At 35.2% G+C, this 21,467-nt stretch overlaps 1 protein-coding gene across 2 annotated transcripts in view; it reads right to left on the bottom strand.

Annotated features, from left to right (window-relative positions):
* Positions 1–6,059: 6,059 nt before the first annotated feature.
* LOC145680210 (josephin-1-like) overlaps positions 6,060–21,467 on the bottom strand; it is a 29,934-nt gene continuing 14,526 nt past the window's right edge. For both annotated transcript variants that reach the window (XM_081750523.1, XM_081750522.1), the window contains 2 exons: positions 20,998–21,178; positions 6,060–12,811 (listed from right to left, as the gene is read on the bottom strand). In XM_081750523.1, the coding sequence (XP_081606649.1) occupies positions 12,413–12,811; positions 20,998–21,178 (580 nt within the window). In that variant the 3' untranslated portion in view covers positions 6,060–12,412. The remainder of the gene's footprint in view (positions 12,812–20,997; positions 21,179–21,467) is intronic.

The raw sequence follows: 21,467 nt of genomic DNA, 5'->3' as shown, positions 1-21,467 counted from the left end.
TGTTTTCTTTCTTCTTGCATGGAGTATGTAATAAGCAAATACATTACACACACAATTAATTATAATATCAGTGATATATGATGTTCATTGGTAAAACACTCCAACCAATAAAGATGAATCATTCATTAGACTGGAGAAATGGTTATCCTTCGTTTTCCATTATCATCTGGCCATGAAATAAACACCTGAGAGATATACAACCCGTACATACAACACAGTTGTGTTGGAATGTATAACTCATAGGATGTTTTCTTAAATTTCAACACTTCCAGTGTACTCTAAAAAATGTAATAAAGAAATAACAACCACGTTTTCTAAATATTCAGTTGTAACTGGACAATATACACAAAATTTGGAATCGACCAGTGAAAACAGCACGTTTCTAGCACTTGTGGTTTTCGAGATCTTATTGTCGAAAGGGTTAGAGACAAACATAAACTTTCCTTTGGAGACAAACATAAAAACTTAGCATTTTAATATATAGACTAGCTGAACCTGCGCACTCTACACAGCATATCATTCAGATATGAGCATGAATTTCATTGTCATTCCTCATAACATTTGTATATGTCTCTTTACAGACACAAGTGAAAGACGTCTTGATAAAAATCGGCAAAAGATAATACTATAAAGGGGAGATTTTTCAATTATTTTTTCAATATCTTGCACCGTTTGCAAGATTTGAGCCTACTTCCGGTTGAAGTTTCTAATTCATGTATGATCAGTGTTTTCTTTCTTCTTGCATGCAGTATGTAATAAGCAAATACGTTACATACACAATTAATTATGTCAGTTATATATAGTGTTCATTGGGCAAGACACTCCAAAAAGACTGGAGAAATGGTTATCCTTCCTTTTCATTATTATTTGTTTATGAAACAAACGCCTGAGACATATACAACCCTTATATACAGCTATGTGGTATTGGATGTATGAGTAGGATATGATGCTTTATTTTCTTTTTTAATTTCAACGCTTCCAGTGTACCCTTAAAAATGTAATAAAGAAATAATGGCCATGTTTTTTAAATATTCAATTAGAACTGATCTACGCAAAATTTCCAATCGATCAGTGAAAACGTAATCTTTCTAGAGCCTATAGTTTCCGAGATCTCATTGTCAAAAGGATTGACCACAAACAGTAGCGTCATTTCAGATTTGGCTTGGGGGGGGGGGCAAGACCCCTTGATATAAGTAAATTTCGCGTTTTCCACTGACTTACTACTATAAAATCTATGTAAATCTCAAATTCAGAGGAAGGCAAATGCCCGTCCCTGCCCCCAAATGACGCCCCTGACCACAAACATATAAACGTCCACAACATATAGTTTAAAAGAACTCGGAAGATGGCAGCACAATTCACGTGCATTGATTTTGGAGAAGGCTTATTAAAATAGAAAGACTTTGAACAATAATTTTAAAACATAAACTTTATAAAAAAGATGTATTTAAATAATTTATTTAAAGTACACATACTTTAAAATATTTATCTTTATTAAAAGTGGATCACAAATAACCATAAATCAAAGGTTTGAAATCCAAAGTTAGAAGTTGGGAGTTCAGGCGCTTTTCTTATGCCAAAGAGAGGGCGTAACCCTCTAATGGCTGGGGTTAGTTTGTTTGATATGAAGGCAAGTATGATTAAATAAACAAAAATAGATGATTAAAGAAATTTTTTAAACCTAATCCCTTACCTTTAAAAAACACTTTTATTGCTATTGTACCATTTTAATAGTAGATAATAATAATAATAAAGTACATTTTAAGTGAGTTCTGCGACAGAAAATTGTTTCCCACCTTCACACAGACCAAGCAAAAAACAGTTTCTAAGTCATAACTTTACAGTCGGTTCCTCCAGTATCACATTATTAAAAGAAAATGCGGCCTTCATTTTTTAAAAAATGAAAATTATTTAACGGATCATTCAGAAATGCTAAACATGTTATTGTGAACTGGCCATGTTTTAAATGTTCATAGTTCATGTATAATCTATAACACTATAGATAGTTCACGTGATGTCCAATCCAACACTAGGTTGTAATGAAGAACCTGCTCGAGCGTTGGTGCCAAAGCTAACTTTTCATTGTGTGTAATGTCCATTTTCATGTAAAGGAATTGCAGTCATGCCAAAGTTTCTCAAAGAGCCATTTCAATTTTCCACTGAAAATCCCCACAGCTGTACAGAAAATTGACAGACTAATCAACGTAGCTTTTCGTACTGAAGAAAAAGATATCTTAATTATCAAGCTGAGTCAACACATTCGAAAATTATCGCATGTTGAATTTAACATTAGAGTATATGGCCAGAAGTACGTTTTTCGATTTTAAAAGAGCGGTAAGGGAGAGAAATGCAGTTCTTAGGAAGTTTCCAAGAGAAAATATCAAGGCATATCCAATGGTACTAGAGCTGGTTTCCGGAAAGTTCTGGAATATCGCTTAAATCGGGATCAGTTTTACTGAACTTGTTTGAAAGTAGACTTATCTACACAAAACCAGTTCCAACATTAACATAAAAGCCAGATAAGACAATTTGATGCAGCATTTGTTTGAAACATATGGTTGGAAAAACATTGTAAGGTAAAAAGAATTGTGAGGTGAAAAAGTAAGCAATTAAACAACTACCTTGCTCTGCAATACGTTCATCATATTAACTGTGTATTTCTTGTTAGTATACGAATTCACTTTTCAACTTTCTCGCACAGATCACAATTGTTTTTACTTTACAATGTTTTTTTTTCCAACCGTATGTTTCAAACAAATGCTGCATCAAATTGTCTTATCTGGCTTTTATGTTAATGTTGAAACTGGTTTTGTGTAGGTAAGTCTACTTTCAAACAAGTTCAGCAAAATTGATCCCGATTAAAGCGATGTTCTGGAACTTTCCGGAAACCAGCTCTAGAATCACTGGATGTGCCTTGATATTTTCTCTCGGAAACTTTCTAAGAACTAGTTTTCTCTCTCTTACTGTTCTTTTAAAATCGGTACTCTAATGTTAAATTTAACATGCGATTATTTTTTTTTTTTTTAAAGTCTCTCTTTCGTCAGTACGAAAAGCTGCATTGATTAGTCGAAGTCAATTTTCTGTACAGCTGTGCGGGGTGGGTGGGTGCGTGGGGAATTTCAATGGAATATGGTCTTTCAGGCCAAAGAAAGAAACTATTATAGATAAATAGTAGTAGTTAATACGAAATTGATATGAATAGTAATTTAACTTATTTTGTTTCTCTGCACTAAATACACAACTAACGGTACATCATGGTTCACACTGAAATTCTGATGTTGATTTCCCTCAGTTTTCATAACTGAATAAGTAAATTTTCCCTGACTCGTACACATTATAATTTCTGGTTAGGCTTAGAAAAAATATTTTTTTAATGGCCTTTACTATCGCCATAGTCACCCAACGCCCTCCTGTTTATATTTAAGTACAGTATAGGCCTAAGCTTGCATTCTTTCTGTAAATATAGTGGGCCGAAAATCACGAAAGAGTTATGTGAATAACTTTTTTTTTTTTAATTTATCATTAGTTTTCCTTGACATTTCACAGACTTAAAGACCAAGGATGGGGATTGTTTACACTTATATGTGGAATATCTACTGCAAGACGCACAATAGTCTCAAGCATGTTTCGATATCGATCACCAGTCACCGTTACTACATTGGTTTCATTATCTTCAAAGAAGTATGGCCATTGGATTATTTTCTTTGGGGCTATCTGAAGTACAAAGTGTATGTGTACAGTCCGCAGCAGAAAACCTGCAACATAAGCATGAAAGTTTATTGTGAAACTACGCCTAATAGCCCAGAGAATCAACATAATGTCTAAGTGGTACGAATCATGCCAGGAGAAACCTCGGCGTCCTCCCCTGCACAATTATTTTGGAGTAAAAGACTTCGTCGTTTCACAATAAACTTACATGCTCATGTTGCAGGTTTTTTGCTTCTGACTATATAAACCACAAACAATTCAGCAGCTCAAGAACAATATTCATGCTGAAATACGGACACCCGGAGCAAAAGTGGTTGACTTCTGTTATGGATCATGTATGCTACACAAGGCCCGTACCTGTGTGGCCCATGATGGTGGACACGTACCAGAGATTATATTCCACACATACTTGTAAACAATCTCCCATCCTTGGTCTTTAAGTCTGTGAAATATCAATGGAAACTAATGACAACTAAAGAGGTTATTCACAGTTATAACTTCTTGTTGACTATTGGTCCATCCTGTACTTATTATGAAACTTCCTGTAATTGGAATCCAACAAAACATTAGTACCAAACAATTAATTCTCCAGTAACGATATATTTAATATTTCGGCATTCTGAATACACTTTAACATACACACACAAGAAAATATGAATGATAATCTGAGTTCTCTTTCCTTTGTATCATTTGAATTTTTTATTTTTTCTTTATTCACAACTTGAAATTTTAACATTTTTGGGTGTTCCTCAAGCTTGTTTATTTCTGAACATAATTACCCTTTTAATATTCTTTTGGAACCTAGCTTCTTTGAGGTAGTGTTTATAGGTCGTTTGAGTGATAGGAGTTTTCTGAATAAAATAGATGGCATTTTCCATGGTTTCTCTGCGAAATATAGTAATTTTCCTGCTTCGGCATATCTTAAGCATTTCCTTAACTTTCTCTGATTCACGTTAATTTCCCCGACTTTCAAGATCAGTGTGAACCCTGTACTTAATATACAGGGTGACCCAAAAGAAGGTATACAGTCAACTCATTGCTTTTTATATCATTTCTTATTGTTATCCATCAGATAGACTTACTTTCTTTATTATTTGTTCTTAATGTCTTTTTACTTATATCTTAAGCTCGGAACAACCGAAACATTTAAGTCTGCTACTTCTTCTACTTGGGTGTTCCAATTTTAATGTCCAGCACTTTCAATCCTTCCCGACTAACTAACTCTATGACCTATGGAACCCGGAGGTTCAATGCCGCGTTCACAAAAGCTCTCCATAGACTTCTATCCTTAGCCAACTGGATCCAGTTTCTACTTTGTATTTCTATTTCTGTAAGATCCATCTTAATTTTATCCTCCCATCTGCGTCTAGGTCTTTCAAATTGTCGTATTCCGATTGGATTTCCAGTTAAAATTTTGAAAGCGTTCCTACATTCTTCCACTCTGGCTACATAACCTGCCCACCTAAGCATCCTAGACTTGATGACTAACAATGTTTGGTAAACCGTATAAATTATGTAGTTCTTCATTATGAAGTTTCCGTCATTCTCCATTCCCGTTCCTCTTGGGTCCGAATATTCGTCTCAGGATCTTGTTCTCAAATACTTTCAGTCTATGTTCTTCTTTCCGAGTAAGTGACCATGTTTCGCAACCATACAGAACAACATGTATGATTATCGTTTTATATATTTTAAGCTTCAAATTCCTCGATAGAAATTATTGGAATCTTTCCCAACTCCACTACGAAATTGAGAGTAAAGTAGACCTGTCCATCAGTGGCAGATCGAGAAATAAAAAGTGGAGGGGGAGTCAGCCAGAACAAAAACGAAAAAAATCATGTGCCGCCTCTACCATACATCACGTTTTAAAGCTCGTAGCTCCACAACCATTGAACGATTGGGTCTGTCTTATTGATTTGAGGATGTCCCGCCCAATGAACACGCTCTGTCTTATTATCGTTTCGTCATCTACCGTGGTTTTCTTCTGGTGGCTTAACGAAGTAAAAAAATAATAATAATAATAATAATAACCCTCGTAGATTTTTGCCTATAGGGTTGAGCCAAAATATGTTATCTTAAAAGTCATAAAAACCAAAAAAGTAAGAGATCACGCTCTCTAGTGGACAATTAATTGAATTTCGTGTTAAAACCCGCGACACATGATTGTCATATTAGCGCACTCACATGTTCATAGAACCGCTTCTTAGATTCTTTCTGCATGGTAGTTGGTATGTGTGTGTTTACTATAAACTAGGTTTCTATTTTAAATGTCAATATATACATAACACAAATCACTGGACGCTAATGGAAGGGTGTACTCCTGAGAGCTATACTTTAAATAATAAACACTGACCTTTCTTTTTTTCTTTCAAGCCTTCATTTTCTCGAGGTACAAGACCGTCATCACATATATATATAATCATTTTAATAATAAAACATCTCACAACCTGCTCACAAAATCAGGTACAAACAATTGTAATTATTTACACATTTCAAATGACAGTAAATATCTTTAAATAGCTTTACACAACTTGCATGGCAGTATGTATCTTTTTTTTTTTTAATGTTTTGTTAAGTACTTTCACAAAACAGTTAAAAGTTTTACTCGTCTATGAAAAACACGAATTAGATATATGTACACATATACAAATAGAGAACTCTTTGACGGAAGCTCAGAATTAAGGATGATCTGATCCACTCTCTCTCTCTCTCTCTAAATATATGTTTAGACTGTGTATTACATAAATATCTAAGATTATGGCGACGACCAAAAAATGATCATAATGCAACAAGCTTCAAATGCATACAGAAACACAAACTAGTGGAATGACATGAATACAAAATGTTTTTTACCGGGTATTTTGCGGCGTATTCGACGAACTTTAGACTTCTTTCCTGCACTGCAATAAAACAATTCTTTTATCATTATTATGCATACATATACACGTTAATGTAGAGCCTTTCTATGACAAGTGTGCCCTCGGAAAATATGTGAAACGTACTTCGTCTCTACCCCCGCCTCCCTCTTATGGAGGAAAGAAGTGAATGACCTCGGCTATGTTGCCAATTTGTCATTCCGTCTTGACGAGTGAAGATTGTAGGCTACTTAGAATGGCTAATAAGACAGTGCACAGCGAAGTCCGTGAAATAATTCAATGTGGCAACGCTTTCGCATCTAGCTATTGAAAGATCTCGGCCACAGCACTTTGTCCCTCTTCTTCCGAGGGAGTTGCGGGAAAACCACATTGACAGCAGACCCAAGAAGGGACACAGTTGAAATAGAAAGACTAACAGTGTATTAAATAAATGTTATGTTATTACTCTTACTGTTTTCGTCGTACAACAGTTTTCTTAATTTAGCGTCCCACGGTTATGCCTTTTACGCTAACAAGACGGTTGATTAATGGAAGTGAACAATTGTGAAAGAATAATTGGTGTAATACGAATATGGGCAAAACGCGATAAAATTTACAACCTGACTACGATAGGTCCCATAGTAGTGGAGCCCATTTGTTTCACGTTTTCTGCACCCTATAACTCCGAAACTATCTACTTTTGAGCACAGGTCCAGATGAACTTTTCTTGTTATTTTGACGTGAAGAATCTGTTCCCAATATTTTTGTAACACCCTGTATATATACATATCATGAGTTAACATTTAAAATAAGAGAAGAGATACTCCACTAGCAACACTGCGTTTCTCATGTCTTGTGAAGTATATTCTAAGTAAAAATTCCCCCACACAAGTTAAAACACAAGAAAAAAAAACTCTTTTTATGATTTCTTATTACGTAATTATTTACCAGTCACTTCTTTAATCTCTTATTCACGTTTCTTACTCTTAATGAATACATGGAACAGTTTGTTCAGTACGAAAGCAGTAAGAGTAATAAATATGGTATGTTATTATGTACTTTATCAGAGATGCGTTATTCACATAGTCATGGAAAAGATCTAGGAACAAGTATACTGCAATTAGAACATCTTAACTGATGAACGTACTACATTATGATTCTGTTGGCTTTTCATGACGGGGAGCAGTGATGTAATGCTCAAAATTTTAATGAGTATACGCTAGACAGTTTTCAGAAATATAGGGTATACGTAAGTTCTTTCGTAAATTTAAGGTGGGTATACGCTAGTATAAACATATTAGGTAGGTATACATCGTATACGCGCCATCACATCCCTCGTAAGGAGCATCATTAAGAAATATTCACAAGCTACTAACTTTAGTGCAAACCTAATATTATTAATTCTATTAAACGTACGTTTATTTACATGTGTTGGTAAAATACAATTGCTAGTATACCATCATCACTTTCCTACATAACGTTAATTTAAATTTTCAAATATTTTCAGTTGATATGGAGTACATAGTTGCTTTGTCACAGACTACTTTCATTAAAATCTTTGCTATAATGAGGTCAGACTGAATATTGTCAGCGTCCTTAGTGCCATAATTAAAGAGTTCTTCATACACTTTTCAGTACCGAGCGATTATATATATATATCACAAAAATCTTTTGTAAGCATAAAACAGGGCTTCAAATTACTATTTGGTATACAAAAATATACGACTAACACAGAAAATAAACTTCGCTTAATTCCACCCTATATAAAGTATTTTTTTTTTTTTCTTTTGTATCTCTACCGATTCGAATCAAAAGTAAAATGCTACAAAAAATGAAATGAAATTTTTGAGTTTTGCGTCCCACGCTTATGCCGGTTAGGCTAAAGGAGATGGTGATGATGAGAGATGAATGAAATGGTGGAATGAAGAAAGTGGGAGGAAACGGGAGAATCCCGAGAAAACCCACGCACACGGTGTTTGTCCCCCACAAAGTTCACTTGGCGGGAGCAGGGTTTGAACCCGGGACCCCAAGCACCAGAGGTGAACGCTCTACCACTGAGCCACCGCAGCCCCTACTAAAATGCTACAGAAACAAAGAACCGTCATCTGTGAATCTAATACAACCAGGATTATTAAAATCCACATCAATAAAATCTAGCTTACCAAAAGGCCAAAAGATCTATCCAAGGGGTTTTGACTGAATTTTTATAAACAAAATGATTCTTCATCTGTGCAATACTTCCTGTTCACCGTAAGCGCTGTATTTTAACTATACGTAATATGTATGCTGATGCATATTGTACACACATATTAAAGACTTACAAGTGAATGTAAAATCCGAAATATGAGCTCAGACCGGAAATCGAACCTGAGCAATGCTTAGCCACATAGCCATAAGAAACCTTTGTATACACCATAGAGTTTTGTTTTATACATCCTCCTCCTATTTTTTTAAAAATTATTATTCCGATGAAGAAGTATAAATGTAAAAAAAAAAAAAAAAAAAAAAAAAAAAAAAAAGTTAGCAATTTTAGCAAAACAAACAAAACCACAGCGGATGGAGCGTCTATCAGAACAACTCGGAAATAGAATGAACAATTACACGTATGTTACTAGAAATGAAATTCTCTAGATTATGCACACAATAAAAATAATGGTGTTACCCTCTAATGCTAATTGATGCACCAAACGATACAATAAATATATATCAGTGCTGCTGTGCAGTAAAAAGTGATAATATACACACAGCTATTTTCAGAACCTGTTTAATGTACTGTGTTCACCAGGGTACTTACTATGCCATCACCCTGTTTGTAGTCGCGTAAAACGAACTTTTCTCCAACAATTAGTGACTGATTAATTTGTCTTCCTGTATAGATATTTAACTTTAGATCCACTTTCTTTTTTATCCCTTTTCACGCGATGGGTCCAATAACTTTCTTTCTGGAGAGTTTCTATCGTCTCCTCAGTACAAATAACAATAAATTTAATTTATACATATAATGGGAAGGGGGGGGGGGAGGATGGTGGCTCAGTTGTAGAGCGTTCACCTCCGGTGCTTGGGATCCCTGGTTCGATCCCAGCTCGTGCCGTGTGGACTTTGTAGTGGACAAACACCGTGCTCGTGGGTTTTCTCGGGGTTCTCCCGTTTCCTCCCACTTTCTTCATTCCACCATTTCACTCATTTCTCATAATCACTGTCTCCTTTAACCTAACCGACATAACCGTTGGACGTAAAACTCAAACATTTCATTTCATTTCATTTTTATACATATAATCTCAGTTCCAAAGGAAATGAAATGAAATATTTGAGTTTTACATTCCACGGTTATGTCGACTAAGCTAAAGAAGACGGTGATAATGAGAAATGAATAAAATGGTGCAATGAATAAAGTGGGAGGAAACGGGAGAACCCCGAGGAAATCCACGCACAAGGTGTTTGTCCTCCACAAAGTTCCCTTGGCGCGAGCTCGCATCGAACCACGGACACCATACACCAGAGATGAACACTCTACCACTGAGCCACCGCGGCCCAATCTAAGTTCCAACAGTACTTTTGGTGGTCATCTAGTTTTCACTGAAAACACATCAAACTTTCATTCACGACAGCGCACTAACGAACTGTATATAGAACAAGATGGTGGTAGTGGCTGGATTGGGGTAGTCACTTTCAGCAACGAGACTATATGAGACGCGGATCTACAGTTTAAGGTGAGATCCAAACTCCAGAGTTGAATCTGGGAATCAAATCTGGGTCACCTGCGCCGAAAATGCTTGCACTAATCTTATATTTACATCAAGCTTTTGTAAAAGAAAAAAAAAATGCTCAAAACCGTCAGCCCTGTGTCACTAATCAGCCACAATGAATGGAAATATAATTGGACACTTTGTGCATTTTCATACTTTTCTTACCTATTCGTCCATCTTTTCTACAAACTGTTTTCTAATACTACATATCCGGGATAAGTCACTGTGGCAGACAGCTCAAGCACTTCCATTTGAGCACTTACAATGTGTATTTGAACTGCTTCAACTGAGATCCGAACCACTTCTTGGTTTGAGTTTACATCAAACACTCCCTACCGAGAATTAAACTCACGACCTTGCACACAGAAAGTACGCGGGTTAAGCCATTTGGCCATAAAGGAGTACTGTGTAAATAATCATATACGCAATTTATTATTTTAATGTGTCCATGCCGAGTATCCTTTATTCTGGCCAAATAATTATGTTTTAAACCTTAGTATACTCTAGGAGTTTGATTCTTTTCAATCAACAGCTTAAACTTCGGCATCCAATACGCAGCGAAAAATCATTTCTGTTCTAACCGCTTTTCCACATTTTGCTTTATTTTTTATTGCGCATATGTCGATATGCAAATTTTTGAGTTGCCTAATGCAACATGTCATTATTTCACCCAAATAAATAAAGGAATTTGCCAAAGATTTTAAACGCCTGTAAATCAAAAACATGTTCTTTTATAGTTATTCAAACGCATTATTAAAACAATGACATGATTCAGTCTAGGAAAGAAGTCTGGTCGCTGTGAGACTTAAAAAATTTCCTTACATTTCAGCTCTTCCTTACTAGAGTCTTTCTATTTAAAGTGTGCCCTCGGAAAATATGTGAAACATACTTTGACCCCACCCACGCAGCCCTCTTACAGGGGAAATCTTCTCTTTGGTATGGTGAAAAAAGTGAATGACCTCAGCTGTGTTGCCAATTTGTCATTTAGTCGTTTGGTTTTGGTGAGTGAAGATTGTAGGCTACTTCACATGGCAAACAACATAGTGCACGGCGAAGTCCGTGAAATAATTCAATGTGGCAACCCTGTCCGCATTCAACTATTGAAGAATCTCGGCCACAGCAACTTGTCCCTCCTCTTTCAAGGGAAGTACGGGGAAAACACATCGACAGCAGGGCCAACAGGGACACAGTTGAAACAGAAAGGCTCTAGGAAAGCTAACAGCTGCTCCTTCTTATGCGGGTAGTACTTAACCATACCAACCACACAAGGAGACCATGAAGTTCGCTTTATGTGCCTTCGGTTTATACATTTTTTCTCTGACTTTTTGACGAAATACAAATATAAAAGTAAATACAATTGTATACACAAATTTGACCGTTTATGTATCAATATCAAACAACGAACAAAACTTATAAAAAAGTCGTTTGAAAGTAAACATCATTCTTTAACACATGATTATAAACGCAAGAGGTTCTCTGGAAAGTTTGTCGAATACGTCAATAAAATACCCTGTATTTATGGTGTCAACACCATCTTACACACATATAAATGTATTATGCAAATGCAAATCGTAAACAACATAGCTTGTTCCTCAATTATTATTTCTAATTTCACCACATAAATCTCGGATAAATGAAATATTTGAGCCTTAAACCCTCTTTGATCAATACGCTAAAAAGGAACAACGTAATTATTTTTTACAAATTAATAATCAAAATAACTTAGAATAAAACGTCTCTAGAATGTAACAAAAAAACTCTATATATATATATATCTATATACATAATCAAAAATTACTTATCAGTATTACAAAAATATTGTGGCATCTAGGAAAAAATCGAAGAAATAAAACTTAATAATTTCATATGTTTGTTTAACAAGATGTCTTTTTTTAAAATATTTTCATTACACAGTGTTGAGGAGTATTTTAAGGTTTAGTTGTAAACCCATTCAGCGTATGTGAACGAATCTATTCATTACTCTGTCTTAGTAATGCCAGTACACAATGCATCAGGAGAAGTATGAACACAAGTCGGGGGGAAGAGGAGAGGAAGTGGTTTGACGTCGGAAATAAAACCACCTGAACAAAGGGAAGGAAAATTTTACTATGTGTGTTCGCTTTGAATTAACGGTGTGTTCATTGTTCTTTCTCCGTGCGTATCTTCCGAAACGATATTTAAGTTCAGAGCGTCCATCATTTTGTCGTCAAGAAACTCGTTGCCCACCCCACCCGTATCACCACAATGCCTAGTTTCATTTGCCGGCGGACAGTTGCACACATTTAACTCTTGCCACTCGACTTCGGTCTCTGTGCTTGCAGTTCGTACCATTTCATTCTGACAGCCACCGGTAGTGGGGGCCGTCGATGGCACACAATTATTGGCCACAGTACACGATTCCAGCTGCCAACTATGGCTTCGCTCCACTTCCTGAGACACAACCAGGAACAGCTCCTTTTCTTTGCACTCCAGTTGTTCGCGTAAATAAGCTATCACTTCCGTGTCCTGAAAACAGAAAAAGTAAACATTAGTACGACTATTACTACTATAGACTGATTATAACTAATTCACTGATGGACGCAGGATACATATCAAATGGCTACCTGTGTACTACCTGGTGACGAATTTCCTGATTTCCTATTGTTTTCAAGACAACCCCACGCTTTTTATAATTTTCCAGGGAAACAACTTTCAACAATGATTAAATAAATAAAAATAAATAAATGAAATGAAATGAAATCTTTAAGTTTTACGTACCACGGTTATGCCGCTAGGCTAAAGGAGACGGTGGAGATGAGAAATAAATGAAATGGTGCAATGAAGAAAGTGGGAAGAAACAAGAGAACTCCGAGAAAACACGCGCACACGGTGTTTATCCACCACAAAGTTCACTTGACACAAGCTGGAATCGAACCAGGGACCCCACGCACCAGATGTGAACGCTCTACCACTGAGCCACAGCGGCCCAAATAAATAATAAAATAAAATAAGTTCTACAACCCCTGTTGGTGTTGAGGAAGGTCTGAGAGCACCGATATGATGCACGAATAGCGGCCCCACGTAGCGTAGCTGCTCAACGATCTCGCCTTTGGAGCGACTAGTCTCGGGTTCGATTCCCGGTAGGGACACTCGGTCGAAAAAATGTACAAGCTTTTTTAAGCCAGCCATCCTGAGTGTGGTTTTCCCCATTTACACCAGGCAAATGCCGGGATGGTACCTAACATATAGGTTCCAGGTCGTTTCCTTCCTTTCCTTTCTCCGGATAGTGTGATCGCCGAGGAAGGCACGTCATCCCTCACACGTGACGAGCTAACATGGTCATAGATGCCGAAAGCCCAGAAAACTAATTCCTAATCCCATTCTATCTTTTCATGTAAAAGTTTATTACATCTGACAATGTAAATGAGCATCTTTAGTGTGAATCAGCTACAGTACAAGAAATTGGTGTATATGTAGAAGAAATTAATACAGAGGACTCACCCTTTATGTTAAAACAACGACTTAACTCCAAAATTATGTGCATAGTTACTGAACTTTTGAGTTGTAAAAACACGTAGTTTTCACTATTTTATGGTATATACAGGGTGATTCTTTTAAAACTCACAGATTTCATTGGGGTCTAGAATTTCTAACTGAAGTCCGATTTTCATGCGGTTTGTGGCAAATGATCAAGGAAGGATGGGAGATTTATGGGACTATGTTTACTGGTTTAAATTCACCCGGGGTAATATCGATTGCGCCTCAAGAAAAACAGCCAATTTTCACCAGTGTACCTTACAACTGGAATGAAGTGTGGTGTGGTGTGACGATTTGAGTTTTCTTCGTTAAATGGCAACCTTGCCAAGGTCAATGAGAAACAGAAAACTGGGCCGGCTGTATTGGGAACTGTGCTGTACAATTCTGTGCTACTGTGTGAGTATGATCTAAGGACAGTGAGAATAGTATACTCTTTGGAATAACATAAATTTATCGTTAAAACTTTGGAAAACGGAATCTGTTGTTGCTATGCAAAGGGCATTCAGAAACAAATTTGTCTCACATTCTTCCTCAGACAGGAACATAATGTGGTCGCTAGTGAATAAATTGGAAGAAACAGGATCGGTTCTGAGTGAGATAGGGAAGCATCGGATCCCAAAAGTGTGTTGTGAGAGATGTCAATTATCGACTCCTTAGGTCACCCAAAAAATATCTCCGTCGTTTGTACCAAGAAACCGGCTAAAGCTATTCAACATGTAATTTATGGGCATTACCACTAACACTTAATTTGTATGCTCACTAACACTTAAAATTGTTTTCTGCAGTTTCGCTTCAAAAATCCAAAACCTAATTCTAATTCTAAGGTACACTGGCGAAAATTTGCTGTTTTTCTTGAGGCGTGATCGATATTATCCCGGATGAATTTAAACAACTAAACATAGTCCCATAAATCTCCCATCCTTCCTTGATCATTTGCCACAAACCGCCTGAAAATCGGACTTCAGTTAGAAATTCTAGACCCAAAATGAAATCCGTGAGTTTTAAAAGAATCACCCTGCATATGTATGTTTGTCGTTTTAACATTTATGTAGACAGAAAATGTTATTTTTGTCTCAGAAGTTAGAGGGCAATACTTTAATGGTGAAGATGTCACTTGGTGAGAAATTAGGAAATTCTTGCTTCACTGTTCTTTAAAGCATATTACATCTGTTAAAAATTCTAGCCCCAAACTTGTTCGCAAAAACTGACTATCTTTCGCATAAATGCTTCTTAGAACTACCCCCTGAGGAATTTACAATGTTACTGATTAGAACAGTTGCAATAGGGGCGGAGAGTTCTAAGCTACATTCTCCAATTGTGTTATTCCTTTCGCAAGTTGGTTGAAGTAAGCTTTTGACAAATGTAAGCTGACTTTTGATACTGTCAGCATTTCTGGCCTCCATTGATTCCTGATACACTTAGCACTTTTTAAGATCCAAACAACACCAGGAATGTAAAGGAGACGGGATTTTTTTGGAATTAGAGCTTTAGTGATATGATTTAAAATTACACTTGAAAAAATATAAATAATAATAATAATAATAATAATAATAATAATAATAATAATAATAATAATAATAATAATAATAATAATAATAATAATAGAAGAAGATGATGATGATTAACTTTTCACGTAAAACAGTGACTTACACTTTATGAGGAAAAGAACTTGAAGCGACATCTTCAATGGAAAAAAGTTGTGTGCGATCCATGTTGGTTTTATTGCTTTGGACTTGAACCCTCCTTATCAGCATCGAGGCTAAATGAGACGTGCACCTACAGCTTAACGTGGGATCTAACTATATGGGCTCTCACTGGAAATCGAACCCTGGTCTTCCGCACAAAACGCTCGTAAAATAATTACTTCAAATTTGCTATTTACTGTAATTTCTTATTTTTATTTTTAGGAGTCCTTTTCATGCGGTCTGTTCCATCGATATTTTATTGTAAAAATCACAGCTTTTATTTGTAAGTTAGTGTACTGACATTAAATCCATATAGGTACTTTAAATGTTCCAGTGCACTAACATTCACCAGCATCGTAAAAATATATTGTGCAACATTTTATTATTTTCCCACTGTTGAAATAAAGAAAGATAAATGTGGAGATCTTTGTTAAAGAAACGATTTAAGCCTTGTGATCCGGGCAACACTTGAAATTTAGGAAAGTTAAACACAACTGGAATGATCAATAATTGAGGGAGTATTCTACTAATTATTATTATGTGATCTATACATTCAATGAGTAGTTATTCATATATAACCTATTTCGAACTGATGACATACTGCATGTCTTTATTCTTTGTAAGCGTCAATTATGTCCAATGATATATACAAATGACGTTTAATCTACAATACTTACGTTTATATTTTAGCAATTACATGTCATTTTTCCTATCAATGTGATTATCTGGCTGCTTTCTACGCGCATTAACATGCCTCACACGTATTGTAACCCCGCAGTTTTGAGAACCACCGCAGAAATCTTCCTAGAGAGCTTCGGAAATACCAAAAGTGACAGTCACATGGCATTTCAAAGTGTATTCAAGAAATTCGCCGTTAAAATGCTAACTTCACGAAGTAACGCTGCTGATGCTAAGCTGACTTTTAGTAAATGGAGGAGAAAGCAAAACAAAAGCAGATTTCATAGTTACTTTCAAATGTTTGTATCTAGTTTCCTAAATGATTTAGACACATGAAACAAGAAGCAGAATACCCATAATGGAACAGTGAATCAGAACATGTATAACTAACCGCCATGGAAGGAAACGCTGCCTCGGAGTTGGAGGGGACGGAAAACAGAAAGTTAACGGTATTTCAACTAAATTATCGCGGTATTCTCATTGCCTTCCTTTCAATCCTCCTCCTCCTCTTTTATCCGCAACCCGTGAATTTCAATAGACATAACGGAATGTAATAAATAAAGCGTTTCTTTCAAAAACGCATCTGGAACTCTGAAAATAAATTATTCTGCAGTATAACAAATCGTTTTCAGGGTATTGAGAAAAAAAAAATCAGGTTGCATTAGCTTTAGCAAAAGAAAAGGAAGACACAACGATAAAGCTATTATTTATCATCAGAAGTTTCCAGATTTTTGTTTTGTGGCCAACCAAGAATAAGAGTCAACATTGTTCTTGTTCAGCTTAATTAGTGCTTTTAAGAAAAAAAAAATATAAAATTTTCATAAATTCTAATTGTATAGATTATATTTGAAATTATAGAGCTAAATTTCTATGACTATTTATTCGTGCCAATTTGTTAACAATTTACATCATAACAGATTAAAAAAAAAAAAAAAAAAAAAAAAAAAAAAATTCGTCATTAAACATTTGCCTCGTTAAACATTTGCCTCGATCGTGGTATCTCTATGATACTTCATTAACATCTTTATGAAATGACATTGTTATATTGCTTTAACATATCCAGATTCTTCAACATGATTCTCAAACATATTTCGTTAGTACATATAGAACCTATTATTACTCAAAGAATTAACGATCCATCCCTTCTAATTAGGCGTTCATCACTTATCATATTCCTGTCGTTCATCAAACAACATGTAAATTATGCAGCCATAGGCAATATCATCGCTACTACAACTCCATTTTTAATAATAAAAAAAAATGAGTAGCATCATGCATTACTTTACTTTAACCTATGCATTGTTCGCATAACACATTTAATATGAAAGCACTACTATTAATGAAAGTGATATATTTACAAATGTCTAGCGAGAACGAAAAAAAAAAAAATTCTACATATACTCGACAGGGTCCAATTACTGAAACGCCTCTTAAAGAATTATTATCATTTTAACTTTTTATCTTTGTTTACAACTAATTAAACTTAGAGGGATGGATACGCATAAGAGCAAAGCAAGTTGAGACATATTTTAATGTTATCGGTTTCGATGAGGCAAATATATATAGGCACGAACAGTTAATTACGCACTGTAACTATGGCACGTTCAAAGTAAATATCTACCTAACGGAAAATAAACAAACATAGCACGAAATAGTATTTTATAAATAGTAATGTCGAACTCCGGAGGTATGTCCAGAGCGAAGTTCTCCCGCATCGGCACAGATCTATTACTCGCACTCATCAAGATACGATATTAACATCGGAGGACATGTTATATTCAAATTTTCCTAACCTACAAAACTAAATATATGGTGCAACGCAATGAGATCATACATACGAAAGAAGACTTTAAACCACTAATGTATTAAGAGATACTATAAAAGGGCACACGACAAAATAAGAATAATAGACACGTTCGAAATACAATTTTACCGACATTACACGTATTTAATATGCACACGACAAAATATGGCAAGCACGGATGCAAAATACATTACAAATTAATATTAAAGGGACACACGACAAAAAAATATAGGAAAGCACGCTCAAATCATAATTGTTAACGGTTCTATACATAAGAAATGGAAATTTATCTATCTAACCTACATGCATGTATTACAAATACGACTAAAAGACACTTTAATATATTAGAGCACTCTCAAAAAAAATTTTCATCATAATGTTTACGACTGACATACATCATAAAGCAATATTGAATCAAATGAAATGAATTACGAAATACTTAAATTCTCAGACACGGAATATTCGTGTGTGCGTTCATAGTAAAGGTTTCCCAACCAAAATAGTATATCTCTCAAAGAAATTTCATCATCATTAACACTTACAAATGACATTCGTCACTGAGCATTTAACATTTTAACATAAACCGTCAATTGATCATGAGTGCGTCCAAAGTAAAATTCACCCCGGCAAAACAAAATATATCACACAACAAAAAACAAAAGGCACATATTCGATTTGACATCACGGACAAAATTAATTCCTCTAACCTAACCAAAATACGGACAAAATTAAATTTCCTAACCTAATTGACATAAATACTATGGATCACACATTTACAAATTACACCTAACCTAACCTACAGCAAAAATTTCACAAAATAAGGCATCATCACGAGACATAATTCAGTAACGTGTTTAACATAACCTATTTAACCTAAATATTCAAAATTTTCAAGGTACATTGCCATCGAAAGGTGCGTACAAAGTAAAGTATTACCCTAATATCAACATACACATTTTCAAATTTACGTAGAGACACACATAAGATTTAGTAATTCAATTATACATGCTTGTAGTATGAGTGGATGATGACGATTGACAAGTTTAGAGACGCGTAACGCCCTTTAACTTAGTTACCCATCCTGATTCTTAAAGATGCCATTTGTTGAACTGCTATACTGTTTATAGAAAAATAAGAAAAGATGTTACCCGGTTATCCGCAGGTTTCACAGAATAGTCCTCAGGTTGAGCTGGGTGATCAAACTCCAACTTTGCAAAGTAGGTTTCATCTACTTGCTTATTTGAAAATCGAGAGATGACTCCTTCGGTACACCGGCTACACACTCCACGAACGTAGAATATCTTTCCGGTATGCCGCCGCAATTAACTTCGACAAATTACATCTCCCACTCCATTACTGCATATGTCTAGTAATGGCGGAGACGACATTCGATGGCTTGTAGCCGAAAAAGGTTTCACTAAATTTTGACTTTTGTTAGACTCCTCCGTATCTATTTCTTCCAAATAACATCTCAGGTTAGTCTAAATCACGATTTTGACTAGGTTACAGGCCGAATTACACTTTTAGTTACAGAATTTCTAACTTTTTGGAGGAGCTAACAAGCCATCGTTCTTCCACACTGAAATCTATCAATTCACTGCGTCCTCATACACTCGTAGCCAGGCCTCGATAAACGCGGTTTCTACAGTTATATCTTTTACTATAATTAACACAATTTTACCATAAATACCTATCAATACAAGAAACTAACCGTAAAAATCATGAATCTCTATATCTATTTTTTAATATCTAACTTACCGAAAATCCTACGCGATAAATTATAAAGAGGAGGTTACTTCCTCCAAGCAATTGTTTAGCTTTCGTCATGGCGACGGAAGAATTATTATCACTGTCAAGTCGCCATGTTTGAATTGTCAGCTTCACGTAGAGCGATTCGAACGCCCTCTTGTGGCAATAGCTAAAGGGATCGCCATATCAGCAGTAATATAGTGTAACAAATGAACGTCGAGATAATTAACAAATAAAGGGATCTGATAACACAACGATATTAAACATTTGGTAAACTTTTAAGCTAACATGTAGTCTTACTTGATTTTATTTATATTAATTGTTCCAAAGTACTGTATAAATTGTAAAGAAACGGTTACATGGTTTGGAGTGAATTGGTGAGAACTAGATTTAAAGGAAAATATTTAAAATTTATTCTAACTTTTCGGATGTGTTTACGTGCGTATCTCATATCAAGATTGAGTACATTTATACTTTTGTGCCATTCCTTATACTAACAATATAAAACGAATTAACATTAAATTAGTGTAAACTTACACGTAACAAAACTGGGCACAGTAATATTATGCGGGAACCAACTTCGACTTTACCGGTACACATAACAATACGGATCCAATGTAAACAAACCGGTAATCGGTCTGTTACAGCAGAACTGATTAAAAAAAAAAAATCTCATTTCCTCGCCCTCTTCTTTAGATAAATATATTTTTCATGGAAAATGGTAAAACTACTAACAGGAAGGTATCAACTACTACCAAGATCATGGATTTTAAAACAAAAAATATGAATGATATTTATATAGGAATTTACACCAAGGAAACTATACATAATTTCTTGCTTATCAAGGAGTTTAAGTCAGTGCTATAAAATTTAGTTACTTGGTCTTTCTAAGCGTAATCTAATGACTTTCCAAGTTTCTCACAAATTCAACGGGAGACATGTGAAGCGGTAACCACACATCCAACTTTAAAAAATCACCGACTGGTCGAATTAAGCTCTTAGGAACTTTGTACCAATTAGTTTTTGTTTAGTTATACAAATATATATATATATATATATATATATTATTTTTTTTTTGTTGTAAAGATTAAGAATATAAATATACTACTCAAATGTAGTATCAAAATACACAAAGCAAACTTTAAATAACTGATGATTTTTTTCTTTAGAAAGTGTGTGTAATTACGTATCAAGAGAACTTATGTAAGAAAGAATGAAACCAAAAACACACACACACGCACCCAATACATACTACTTACCCTTCCAATAAGCTCAGGGGATTCCAATTTCGAGTCTAAATTGTAATAATTTCCTTGGATCTCCCGAATTGTCACCCAATGTTTTCTCTTCAGAGGTAAGAAAACAAATCCGAATTTGTAATCACTTGGCACATTCAGAATAAATCCTTTGATATTGTTCAAATTTAAACAATTAGGGTCTCTGAAATACAAGAAAACAATGAATACATTAGTGAAAATTATTTTTTACAGCAGTCAGGCAAGAGTCACGATATATATATATATATATATATATATATGAAAATGAAAATGTTTGTGACTTAATAACCACCCCACCGATCTCGATCAAATTTTCAACATAAATGAGGTTCGGGTCTGAGATGATTTTTATTATTTCACATGGACGGTGCAACTTCGGCGAATGGGAAGGGGAAGGAGGAAATATATACACAAATGATCGAAAATGACCGATATTAGTGACGAATCCACAA

This window comes from Thermobia domestica, chromosome 3 (assembly GCF_964235325.1).
Source record: "Thermobia domestica chromosome 3, izTheDome1.hap1.1, whole genome shotgun sequence".
In the NCBI taxonomy this organism is placed as follows: Eukaryota; Metazoa; Arthropoda; class Insecta; order Zygentoma; family Lepismatidae; genus Thermobia; species Thermobia domestica.
This window is presented reverse-complemented; position numbering and strand designations above follow the sequence as displayed.